Source organism: Stylophora pistillata, chromosome 10 (assembly GCF_964205215.1).
Source record: "Stylophora pistillata chromosome 10, jaStyPist1.2, whole genome shotgun sequence".
NCBI classification, from domain to species: Eukaryota; Metazoa; Cnidaria; class Anthozoa; order Scleractinia; family Pocilloporidae; genus Stylophora; species Stylophora pistillata.
In genome coordinates, this window is record NC_142528.1 from 11,986,436 (window position 1) to 11,999,352 (window position 12,917).

Below are 12,917 nucleotides of genomic sequence, written 5' to 3' on the forward strand. Positions count from 1 at the left end.
CCTCCTGGTTTTTTAATGAAAATCACTTACGAGCAATTCAGTAGACTTGAAACGTAAATGGTACAGCTTCACTTGGGGCATCACAAAATACAATTTGCATGATCATGTTCATGAAAGGGAAAAAATATGAAAAATAAGAGACAGAAACAAGACTACTGTATGAAGCAATGGAACCATTAAAGAAACAAATATTCTTAGAAAAGAAACAAGTGAGGGATATGAGAAATAAACATGAGCTTAAGATGAACAGTTACAAAAATACAAAATAGTGGACACTGCCAAGAAACAAGACCTGTTACACAAAAAAGCAGAGCAATGCAAAACAATTAGTACTGCTAGAAAACAAGATCTTTTCAAGGAAAAAGCAGAAAAATACAAAACAATGGACATCACTATAAGAAGCAAAAGCTTCTTGGGAAATCCAAAGAACACACTTCCCATAGTAGTTAAAGAAGACAGTGGATTCATGTGTTGAGCAGTTTAAAAAGAAGATAATGGAAAGTCCATTTTTAATTGTTGTGTATGTCATAGAACACAATTTTTTAAAATTGCTCCTACAATTGAACACAGATATTTTTAAAATGCAACATCATATGATGGAAAAGAATATATCTGCACAACCTGTCACTCAAAAACTATACAAGTAAGACTTCTACGTCCGGCAAGTGTGAACAATTTGAATGTTGACGATGTACCAATTGAGGTTGGAAATCGTAAAAAACTTAAACAAATTATAATTGCACAGCACATTATATCTGAAAAACTAATAGTTATGCCAGAAGGCCAACAAAAGCAACTTAATGAAAAATATTAAAATCACCTGGCTAAGATATTTAACGCCCTCAGGAGACAGCTATGGCGAGTCTCGACTTAACTCACTGGTAAGGGTTGGGGTTGCAGAAATCCATTGACCTTTTTCCACTATTGTGATGGTAAGGTTACAGTTTAGGGCTATGGTTACAGTCTAGGGTTAGGATTACAGTTTAGGGTTAGGGTTTGAGCAACCACAAGTCAAGTGACAAGCATTCTCATTGCCCTCCAGCACCCTGGGGCAAGTGGCCAGATGGTACTGGTCTTGCTGAGCCCAAAACATTTTGCACTAACCTGATAATTAAAAATCTGTTACCTGAACTTTGTGTTCTGATGCCAAATTGAGCCCTGCAAGGCTTTTCACAGCTACGCTCCCTCTCTAAATCCCTATTCTTTACTAAGATTCACACAAAACTTTCTAGTTTTACTGATATCATAACTTGTAACTGGTTAACGCGTAATAATTAAGAGTGATCGCGTAACTTCCGTTGTCACGCAAGGAACATTAGACACTCAGACAAAACTAGCCTTTCATAAGCACGTGCTATCAGAACAAACGGAACGAAGGATAAAAGATCGAAAGAATAAGAGTTAAGATTGCAGAAAGAGGTATGATTTGTAGTTTATTGTTCATCCTTGTCGATTTAGTTATAATTGAGTTCGATGTTTTTGCCTGTATCGCCAGTGATTTGAAATATTTAGTAATTTTCTATTATCGTGATACGTCCCCCGTTTCGTGTCGTTACTGTAGTAATAGGCGTTTCGTTGTAATTATCTTTTCAGTTTTTATGTGAATCAAGCAGGTAATTAAAGAAATTTGGTAGATAGAAAGACTGGCTTGGTTCCTAGTAATATTCTTATCCAACCCTATCGCGTTCGGAGCACCAATGGAGTGTAAGACCATGTGAGAAGAACTCCGCCGTTCGTTACATAATTAGTTAACAGCTTGCATAGTTAGAGACGTGGAAAAAGCAATATCGTGACAAAAGGAAGATTTTATTAATTAATTTCTTAAAGGTGCTATAAACTGTGATAAAAAATGTAACAATATACTGCCTTGTCCTCCAGATAAATGTGACATAATTCTCCTTAATCAAAGAGCAACTTCAGTTAAGAGGACATATTATCTTTATTTAAACAAGAGTTCACAATGACAGCACTTAATTGGTTAAAAGCTAATAATGCCTTCTATAAAGATATTCAAAATGATTGTGGAAATATTGATGAACAGCTGACAGGTATGACACCAAATGAGAATGATGACACTAATATCTTACTTACATCGTAAGTTAACTCTCCACCAGCAGACTACTTAAGCAATACTACAGTAAATGAAAACAGAGCAGAACCTAATAATATCCTTGAAAATTCAGAGGTAAATTAAGTTCAATTATTACGAAGCCTCTAAAGATAACAGTAATGAAGCACTCTCTGAAGTGGAGGTAGAAAATCCTTTAAATAAGCACAGATTTCCTATCAGTGAAACATGTTTGCAGTTAGTTATTCCAGATTACCCTATTCTTACTGAGAAACAGAACTCAAATAACCCTTCAGCCGGTACAGAATTATAAAAATATAGCACCTGGTGAAAACAAGCACCTAATGAATGATAAACTATATGTGAAGATCTTGCACTTCCAGTACTATTCCTAAAAGGCAGATTTGGCTATAGTCCTGAAAGAGAAATAAAAATAACATCAGTAAATACTTTAATGCCGACTGTTATGCCAAACTGGACGCTTTGCCTCAAATCCAGAGCATCTCTTCTTTTATCAGTTTATTATAGAACAAAAAGAGTATCTGACAGTAATAATATTGCTCTCAAAAAGTTCATGGTCAAAATGTTACAGTATCATGAGTGAGGGCAAACACACAAAACAAATCCTAAAAAAATCTAGTTTCTTAATACCAAGCTTATTCCTGATACAAATACCAGGCCCTCCACCATACTAGCAAAGGTTTGTTTATGAGGTTCTTGCAATGGGAAAACAACTTGATATACCAACATGGTTCTTAACGCCATCTTGTGCTGACTTCAGATGGCTTGAATGATTTCAGATTATTGCTAGGACCAGTGGCAAGGCGAAATGGAGGGAACACCATGAACTACTGCACATTTGTTCTACAGACTTCAGCCCATGAGACTCTAGAAGCACTTCTCTATTCCACACATAGGAGTCCACTACTACTAGAGAGTCAGAATAACCACACCCCTGAGAACCTGAAGCACTTCACCTACACTGAAGACAAAATTAAAATCATCGTCAACGATATGGTAAACATTCCCATCCCTCAGCAATGTGAGTACTCGTTTCAGTACGACGACTGAGTCCACTCTGCTCCAAATTGAACCAATTACCATCTTAGACATCCTAGACACACGTAAAGAATGGGATGTTGTTACTGTAAGTGGAAAGGCATTGAATGTGAAAGACCAATGTTAACGTTCTGTGGGAAGTCCTCGCGAACTACTTAATTTGATGGAAACAGCTGACTGACAATTTACTTGTTTCAGAAATCAATATATAATATTAATATAATTTCAGAGCTGAGCAAAGAGTTTCCAGCAATCTGATTGATCGAGCGGTTTTTTAATATGACGCTATATAAACCGCTCCACGCGGTTTATATTAAACATAAATAAAATGTTAAAATAAAATGTTAATAAATGTTACTAAAATGTTATGATTTTAGAAATTTCTCTGTTGTTTAGGTCTGAAATTATACCAAAACAATTAGTCGCCTCAGGCTCGGTGAATATTGTCCAATAATCTCCTCGACTTCGTCTCTGGAATTATTCGACGATATTCACCGAGCCTGAGGCGAATAATTGTTAAATAATAATAATAATAATAATAATTATAATAATAATAGTTTTAATCTTTATTTAGCAATAATTTCCATAAAATCCTCTACAATACAAAATATTAACAGCGTAAAAAACTATCCAAAACAACTCACTTTCGGCTCACATCTACTCCTTTTTTTGTCAAAGCGTCTGGAAAACTATAAATAACGGAGTCAAATCTGAACAGACTCAAAGTCTAATAATCTGATAAGTAAAAGCATATCTAAAACTATACAGAAAAGAGAAAGGTGAATGGCAAATCTAGAACCCTATATAAAAGGCTGCTAAAAATCATTAAACAATGTCAATGGCTCCCTCGGCAGCTGCGATTTCAACGTCACAATTATTATAGTCATACGCAGCGCGGCGCTTCACCCGCGATCCTCGAAGGCAAACTAAGGCCGACCGAAGGAGGGCAAAGAATGTCTTTAATAAAATTAATAAAAAGCTTCCTTAAAGAGGCGCGTTTTCAGGTGGCACTTAAAAGTCCCTAGATCTGTGATAGAACGAATCTCACGCGGTAATGCATTCCAAAGTGCTGGGCTGCCACCTGGAATGATCTGTCTCCTAATGTAACCCTATTTCTATAAGTTGGCGTTGCAAGCGACGAACCATCCAAGGAGGATCTTAATTTATAATTTCCTGGTCTTTCAATTGACACAAGTTCTCTTAAATACGTTGGCGCGAATCCATGGATGGCCTTAAAAACAAATAGAAAAGTCTTAAAACTAATGCGTTGCCTGATCGGTAGCCAGTACAGATATTATAGCAATGGCGTTATGCGACAGTAGCGTGGCGCGCGACAGACTAGTCTTGCTATATAAGATTCTGATACATTGTACTCATGAACTAGATGTTTGGAGATGTAATATCTACCGATGGCAGAACCTTAGCACAGAAATCATTCTTTTTTGAGAACTTTGCTGGATCTCACACGAATCACTGACACTTTACTTGTTTCAGATATTAACAAATATGATTCTGAACCGTTGTATTCACGAATTAGATGTTTGAAGAATTAGTATATATTAACGAACTTTAATACCTTGTGTTTACAAAGATATTTGCAAGTGAAATAAAGGAGCCTCAGATCATAAACTGTAACCATGTAACTTGTTTTTTTAATTACTATCTACTTGTATTCCATATTTTTCATTCGCAAGATCTATTACCATAAGAAACAGATTTACAGGCTACTGCATATCTGATTGGCGGGCTATAGCGTTTTCAACAGGCCAGGGGGAGTTAATAAATATCCACCTAAACAGCAAAGGTTCTTTGTTAAGAGACTGATTTGTGGTTAGGATTATACGTAACGACGGTCTTGTATAATAAGATGGAGGCGGTTAAACAAAGGGAATAGCTTTTGACTAAGGTCTCTCACCTCTTTCTTTAAATTTTGGTTTTCCGTTCCTGGTTTATTCCAGGTCTTGCTTTACACTGTCCACTTCCCCAGACATAATCTCCAAACTCTGTTTTAGACTTACCTGTTCTTCTTCTCGCGCATGCTTCGCCTTTTCCAATTCCTTAACTTCCTTTTCCATGCGATCGAACTTTCCATCGACATTCCTCAACTTGTATTCCAAGCCTTTTTTATCAGCTTTCAGTTTGGTAATCCTTGTCTTGAGTTTCGCAACTTCTTCGTTTCGGGTTTTCAAGGCGATATCCAATTTCTTGTTTTGTTCTCCTGTTCTTTAATGCTTTCCTTGAGAGACTCGATTTCACCTTGCTGTTTGATGACGATTTCATTGATTCTTTCTCGATCAAACTGTGAAGTCTCATGAACCAAACCAAAGATGGCCCTGGCAGTTCGACCACGATTTTCAATCTCTCGCAAATGATCTTCACTCATCGTTCTTCTTGTTCAAGTGGAGGACGACGCCTACTTTAAAATGTTTGATATGTAAGTAGAGTCAGCGCATGAGCAGTAAGCCTTCTTGCTTAGAATTCCGAGAAATCGCTTCGCAGGGATTCTTTTTGAATTCGTCGAGTTTTTCCTCAAATTTTTGGATCAAGATTTAGCAATAACACGGCATGACAAGACGGAAAATACCTGCTCTGTAAGTACCTCCTGTTGCCTCATACAAAGCCTTAGTAAACTTTTCTAAGGCTTTGTATGGGACAACGGGAGGTACTTACAGTGCACGGATTTTCCATCCTGTCATGAAGCAACAGGTGGTCGGGGGTTTTAACATTAAGCGAAATTGAATCTTGATTGCAGCAACCGATCAATGATAATTTGGAAGTGAGATGACGTAACTTGGAACGTTTGCTTTCATCCAATGATTAATAATTTGGAAATAAATGTTTCCGTTATTCTGTGTCCAATAATATACATGAAAAAATTTCTCAGTTCTGATTGGTTAAGATGAATGGAGTTTTCAGTTAATTCAGTGCAGAAGAGAGTTAATTCAGTGCAGAAGAGAGTTAATTCAGTGCAGAAGAGAGTTAATTCAATGGAAAGAAAGAAACAAACCAGACATTCTGATTGGTCAGAATGATTAGTCAAGGTAAGGGTCAAGGTCAAGGTCATTTGCAGGGTTTGAATAAATTATTTTTGCACGTTATGCGCGCGCTTTTCTTCTGCGTAGTTACGTGAGGCTACCTCGTATTTTTTCATCTATATTATTAATACATAATCACATGATTTTCTCGTGCAGTTTTGAATAAATAAGCACTTGTAAATTTTTTCAAAGACCACAAATTGCACTCACCCTACGGGCTCATGCAATTTTGTTAGTCTTTGAAAAAATGTACTCGTGCTTATTTATTCCAAATTGTACTCGAAATCATGTCGTTACCTATACCTATACAAAGAGAACCCTCTAACTCACCCTTGTTCTCGAGAAATTGTTCCCAGATGTATCTCTTAATAAGAAAAAAGTGATAAATTCTGTTTCCAACTGAATGGGAACACTGATTATTCCTATTTGAAATCAATTGTTTTTTTCCTCAGTCAACATGGTGACCTCTATTCCTTGTCTTATTACTAAATTTTTTTTTTAACCCACCTCAAGTACTAACTTACGGCAGGGCTGCCACCTTAAAGTGCCCCTGAGATCAAAAAATTTTCTTACATAATTTTTTTCGATTTTCGTGTTCAGTGTGTCTCCTTCACCTACTCTGCCAAATTTCAGTTTGGACCGAGCACCAAAAATATCTTTTTTCGGGCCGTTAAATTCACGATTTCGCGTCCGCCATTATTTGAGCATGTTCCGGAAGTTGATAGCAGGACTCAGAGGAAGTGACGTCAAAGGCTCAACGCGAAAATCTCACATGGCAAAATGTCAAGCAAACATAACAGAGTGCTTTACTCTATTCTTACAAAAACTAAACTAAAATGACTCGGCATCGATGCGTAATTCAAAGCTGAAGTAATCGCGCAGACCATGCTGCAGATATTTCTCTGCATCGGAGCCTTGCAAATAGATCAGAGCGGGAAAAACGGATGCGATTTGTGCGACCTCGTCGAGTAAACAATCCTACAGAAATATTTGTGATCTACTCCGAACACTTCTCGGAGGACTGCTTCGAGAGATCTGTGTACTGTGAAGGATCTAGGCGAAGAATTCTGTCGGTTTCAGTGCCTACTGTTCAGGAAGAGAAGGGACAAGAAAAACCGTCCTCAGTGCGATCTCGACGCCAGAAAGCGAAGCCTACGAACCTCCACGGATTTTGTCACCTTTACATATGAGCTGATCAATATCCACCTTTAACAACTCTCTGGCAGAATACCTTACACAAAGGAAAGTAATCGGTGAACATTGTAAATAAGAATGATAAAATAGCCGAATTGAGGATTGAGATTTCTGAACTCAAAGCGCTCACTTTTATACAAAAGAGATGAAAAATATAATTGTCTGCTCTGATTGTAAAAAAATCTGGCTTTAATATCAGCGAAAGCAGAACAAACAGCTTAAGACACAGAGCGTAAAAACACTTTAAAGTGTGGGCTTGCAGCCAAAACACCGAGAAAATGAAAATTTCTTTAAAAACCCGTCAAACTATCAACCATCTGACAGCCAAGTCAGCGTGCTATCAAAGGGTCTCAAATTCATCCCAACGCCCGTGACAAACGAATTTAAAATCAGGCCAACTTTTGCGAGATTTATTCGCAAGACGAATGCGCCTCCGCTACACCTTTCACGGACAAAACAAAGAACCACTTCTGTTTCATATCAAACTGAATTCCACCGGTTCAGTCTTCCATCGCCCTTCAGAGCTACTTGGAAAATTGTCATAACGCTACTTGCAGACTGTATCTAAGCCAAAAAATACCTTGTAACGCAATGAGGTCACGGCTCTAAAAGGGTTGAAACAAACTCTACTTTAAACCCCACCGAAGCAACACAACAATAGTCATCATGAAAAAGACAGAAAAAACAAAAGAGGCCAAAGTGCAACTCAACAACAGAGTTCACTTCAAACCGCTGATGGCTTAGAAATGGCTTTCACAAACTCCCGATATCCACCTTCGGATACACAATTAGCCATTGCCGAAAACTATTTTTACTAATCACCCGATCATTTCTCACAACAAAGGAAAATCCCTTACGACAAGCAAAAATACAGTTCGAAGGCGATAAAGCGATGCGACCAAAAAGGCCACATGGGGAGTCCGTGCCGTTCTGTGTTTATCTTTATTCGCATGGCAAAAATTCATCCTTTTTTCGGCGCAAAAGTATCCACAGAAGCTTCAGATGATTTGTGGGACAATTCATCGTCTGAAAAAGTCGACATTTCCCGACTGACAACGAAACAGTTCTCAAAAAAGTAATGTGTGTCACTCTCTATGCAGCGAACAACGAGAGTTGTGAGAAAGCAAAGCATAAGTTTGTTGAGCCTTTGACGTCATGATGACGTTTTTGCGGGCTCGGCTGGAACATGTTTTCAGCAATGGCGGAAGATTTTTGGACGACTTTAAAGCGGTAAAAATTGGTCATCGAAGGTTTGTTTTGAGTTTTTAATGGAAAAAAGTGTCTTAACTTGACTCAATTCAACATTGTGTAAACAATTTAGGCCAAAATAAAATGGTCAATTTTCGTCTTAGGGGCATTTTAAAAACTGGGTTGGCAACTTTAAGGGGTGGGAAGAATGAGGGGAAGTCTGGGGACAAGTAACATTTTAAGTCTCCCACAATGCTACACGAGTCGCTGAAGTCGCGCATGATCACTGCAACACCTTTCCAGGAAAACTAGCTAACGACCGTCTGTTTATGTTAAAAGTGTAGTTCTCAGAAAAAAAGCGAAATCATTTTAATAATCATGGGCATAGTGTTTATTTTAGCTCTGACATACAGGGATTATTTTCTGAACGAAAAGAAGCTACGTGACTTTGTCGAATGAGTGATTTAGCGTTTGTATGTAAAAGTCAAAGACATCAGGCGACTCAACGCAAAGACTAGTCGGTTCGCAAACGATCGGAAAACAGCGTTAAAGATGAGCTCATCACATATTTGCCCGGTTGTGTTATTCTTGTTTAGCTTTATTCCGTATTCTGTTGTCATATCATCCAGCATCACGTTAACACGCGGATCTGACGCGGTTAAATCAGTTTGTTTTTTTTATTGAATTCGCTCGAGTGTTTCCCATGATTTCCACCTTTGACTGAAATAAGACTGTTTACTCTGACAGTGAAGTGCTTCATACCATAATTAAGTATCTTGCAATGGTAATAAGGGGCCTTAAGCAAACCACGACAGCGACGGCAACGTGGACATGGGAAAAACAAAAGATCTAATTTGCAGAAAAATAGATCAGCACGTGTGTTTTAAAACTTAGTACATTTCTTAGCCGTACTTTGCAAAACAACAACGTGAAATCACAAAAATTTGCGTCGTCAGCGAACCGAAACCGAAACGGCAAGTTATTTTAGTTTCCATTTAGAACTCAACGCTACTTTTATACGTTATGTTGAGGTTGAGGTGTGGCGCTGTATGAGACGGTTAACACATGCAACAATTTTCGAAATTCTAATCAAAAGTAGAAATTAATTTTTTAATCGACGTCTTCCTTGGCGTTGCCCGTCTTAACTGCTCAAGGTCCCTATTGTTGATATAGCAGACAGTGATCATGACCTGTTGCGTTATGCACAAAGAGTTCAATTTCTCGGAAATCCAGTAACTCTTCGTGTGAATTAATTCAAGTGAAAGCATCGTGTTCGATACTGAACTCGTAAATAAGCTTCGTTTTGGTATGTACATGAAACCAGGAAAGTAAAGCGTTCATTAGCTTTAATTGGCTTTCATTATTTATGAAATTTTTGGTCTTCTCTACCGACGTGCATTCTATATTGGCGATCCGAAAGAAGGAGGTGTAATAAAAGCTATCAATATGGTCTCAGGTCAGTTTTGTCGTTTACTTCAGACGATTCTCGTGTACGAATTAATTGGCCCTACGGAAATTGTGATTTTGAGCTGACATGGATTTTCTCCTTTCTCGACATCCTGAAATAGATGAAGACTTGAAAGAAAATGAAAGTTGAAATACCCCTAGAACACCATCTCTCTGCTGCCTAACGGAAGTCGAGTATAAATGTTGAAATCGTCACTATTGCTAGTGGAAGAATTATAAATTACCTACTTTACTGACGAGGCTCAGCACTTAGCGAATACTGTAGTTTCTTATATAATTTTCAGTGTTCGCATCACAGTTCTTCACTTTTATCTGCGTATCATACAACGAACATGTGATCTCAAGTTAGTAATAAACCAAACCTAACTACAATCGGCCATTATGTTAGAGAGCGAAGCAAAAGAATTGCGTCTTGTTATCTCAATAAGGCAATGGTTTTATTCTCATATGAACAAGGCGATTCAAAGTTGTTCTGTTCAAGCCTGAAGAGGCAACAGTATTTGCGACTCTCTACACGTAGGCTAAATTAAAACTTCACATCTGTTGATAATTTTCATTTGGAATCGAAATTTTCTGCCTTACTCCAAAGTCTTACATCTCATTTAAAGTTCAAATAGTTCTCCCTAATAGAAATATTGACAATTTCTTTTAAAATGCAAAAATAAAATACCGTGATGTTGTAAATGTTCGTCCCGAAATTTTGGCGAGTGACACCTTAAAGCTTTAAACAATAATTGTGAGTGTGACTTAATTCGCATGCTTCTAAATATTATAGTTTCTTAGTGACTAAATTTGAATCTAAAACTTTTTCAGCGAAACCAGATTATGATAAAGCACAGAGAAATAACTCACTCCATTGTCTGAACATGTTTCCACATAGATATCAACTCGTGCACTCGTTTCAAAGACAGATAACCTTTTAAGTTACCTTTGGAATCCATGAGTTCTGCAGCCCTTACGAGAACCTCTTCTGTTAAAGGAGTTGGATGGGCATCCACATTTCGACTCTCCTGGAGTGATTTTATGGCATATTCGTAACATTCATCCCAACTCAACTTTTCCTGTACTTCGTTCCACTTTTTTTTGGATCGCTCCTTTTCCTCCTTCGGCTGAGGAAGTTTATCCAAATCGCGCAAAATATTCTTTATCTTGTAATTTCTGTTTGGCTGGAAAGAATTTGGGAATATTACCTTATACAGCTTGTTTTGGAGCACTCGGCACAGCTCTCCCAAAGAAAGCGAGGCATGAAGCTCTCGATCAGCAATCTGCAAATGCCTTGGTAAAGGAGCATTAAGCATTTGCCGTCCTCCTGCCCTTTGGAAGACTGCTAATGGCGGTGGCACCTCCTTGTGTTGTGATTCTCGAATCTCCTTTATCTCTTTCTTTATTACTTGGTTTCTGCTCTCGAACCTGCCTGTGACCTTGTGGAAGTTTTCTTGTAGTTCCATGTTTTTCTCTTCTTGGGCGATCTTTGCCTCGTTCAGTTCTCTGATGTCCTTTTCCATTCGGGTAACCTTGACAGTAACAGATTTGAGTTCGTCTTCTAAGTCCTTCTTATCACTCTCGAGTCGACCGATTCTCGCTTTGAGGGCTTTAATCTCCTCGTTTCTAGACTTCAGTTCCACGTTTAACTCTTGATTCTGCTCCTCCAAACCTTCCACTGATTTACGAAGCTCATCAATTACTTTGTTCTTCTCATCAATCTGCTTTTTGAGAGCTTCGATATCCTCAGTGTGCTGACTAACAACCACCTCGTTGATTCTTGCCCGTTCTTGATACACTTCTCTTTTCAAAGTGACATTCATCCCTAATAAAGCTGCCATTGGATCAAAATCTTCGCTCGGAGCAATCTGCCGGAGTTGTTCATCCATCATGATTCTGGGGAGGATGTAAACGGCGATCTTCGTTGCCTAAGCGAGACGATAAAAATGGCTCGTCCTTTTCTTTATGAGTGAAACTTATGGGCATTAGTGTGACGGTAGGCAGGTAGTCGTTCACAATAATTAATGACGCGGCATTTTCCCTGGCCAATCAAATATTTTGTTCCAAGACCACGTGGCTTATTTGTTTACATTAAAAAAGCACAAATCCAAGGATGAGAATGTACTGTTTTTTAGTCTTACAATGGCTTTGCAACGTATAATTTTCAATCTTTGGCATCATAAACCAAAAAAATAGCTAAATGCAAGGTTTAATTCAAATTTGTCCGCAGATATTCCTTGTGAAACATATGAGCACGCGCAAACGGGAAACGGAAGTTTACAACCGATTTCTAGGAAACTTGTGTCCCGGTGATGGTCATGTTATTTTCGAACGCTACATCCGTTCCGCTCTTTAAGTAGAAGTTATCGATATGTTCATCAGACAGCTAATTTCAAGATCTTAAAGTTAAAACTTTCGCACGAAAGATGACAACCGAGCGTCATTTATCTCAGGCACTGAGAGGGGGCTGTATTCAACACCATGTCAGTGAAAGTTTCATCGCTGTGGTCTTCTACCATGCATAACACCCTTCTCTTTTATACCTCGAAACATTAGTCGCAGGTATGCTAGCTTTTGCAGGCAATATTCTATTCTCATTGCTCTCTCCCATTCAGAAGGACGTGTGCTGCCGGAGAACGCACCTTTTTTGATAGACAGCTGTCTAAGATTTTCCTCTATAAAAATTTTGTGACCTTGTGAGACCTCGAGAGTATCGATATTTTCACAAGTAATTCATCATCATAAAAGAGTACCGAGGGTAGCTTGATTGGTTCAGTGAAGAGTTTAATACTGTTCAGAAAAGAAATGAAACCAACCTAAAAGACATGACTAGAACTCCATTTAGTCACAATTGTCTTTTTGTCTAAATCAGGTAAATCGAATACATTTAACAATAGCGAAAGTACGGTACCTAAAATTTACAT

At 38.1% G+C, this 12,917-nt stretch overlaps 1 protein-coding gene and 1 pseudogene across 1 annotated transcript; both read right to left on the reverse strand.

The window, feature by feature from the left end:
- Nucleotides 1–1,954: 1,954 nt before the first annotated feature.
- LOC111336072 (uncharacterized) lies at nucleotides 1,955–11,985 on the reverse strand. The gene is made up of 2 exons (XM_088735940.1): nucleotides 5,146–11,985; nucleotides 1,955–3,050 (listed from the first exon to the last, which is right to left on the reverse strand). The coding sequence occupies exon 1, from the start codon at nucleotides 11,883–11,885 to the stop codon at nucleotides 10,860–10,862; it is 1,026 nt and encodes a 341-aa protein (XP_088592066.1). The 5' UTR covers nucleotides 11,886–11,985; the 3' UTR covers nucleotides 1,955–3,050; nucleotides 5,146–10,859.
- On the reverse strand, nucleotides 3,665–5,510 carry LOC148721829 (uncharacterized; annotated as a pseudogene).
- Nucleotides 11,986–12,917: the final 932 nt, after the last annotated feature.

What these genes read in the sequence shown, in the direction of transcription:
- LOC111336072 (XM_088735940.1), bottom strand. Translation starts at nt 11,885, where the DNA reads ATGATGGATGAACAACTCCGGCAGATTGCTCCGAGCGAAGATTTTGAT.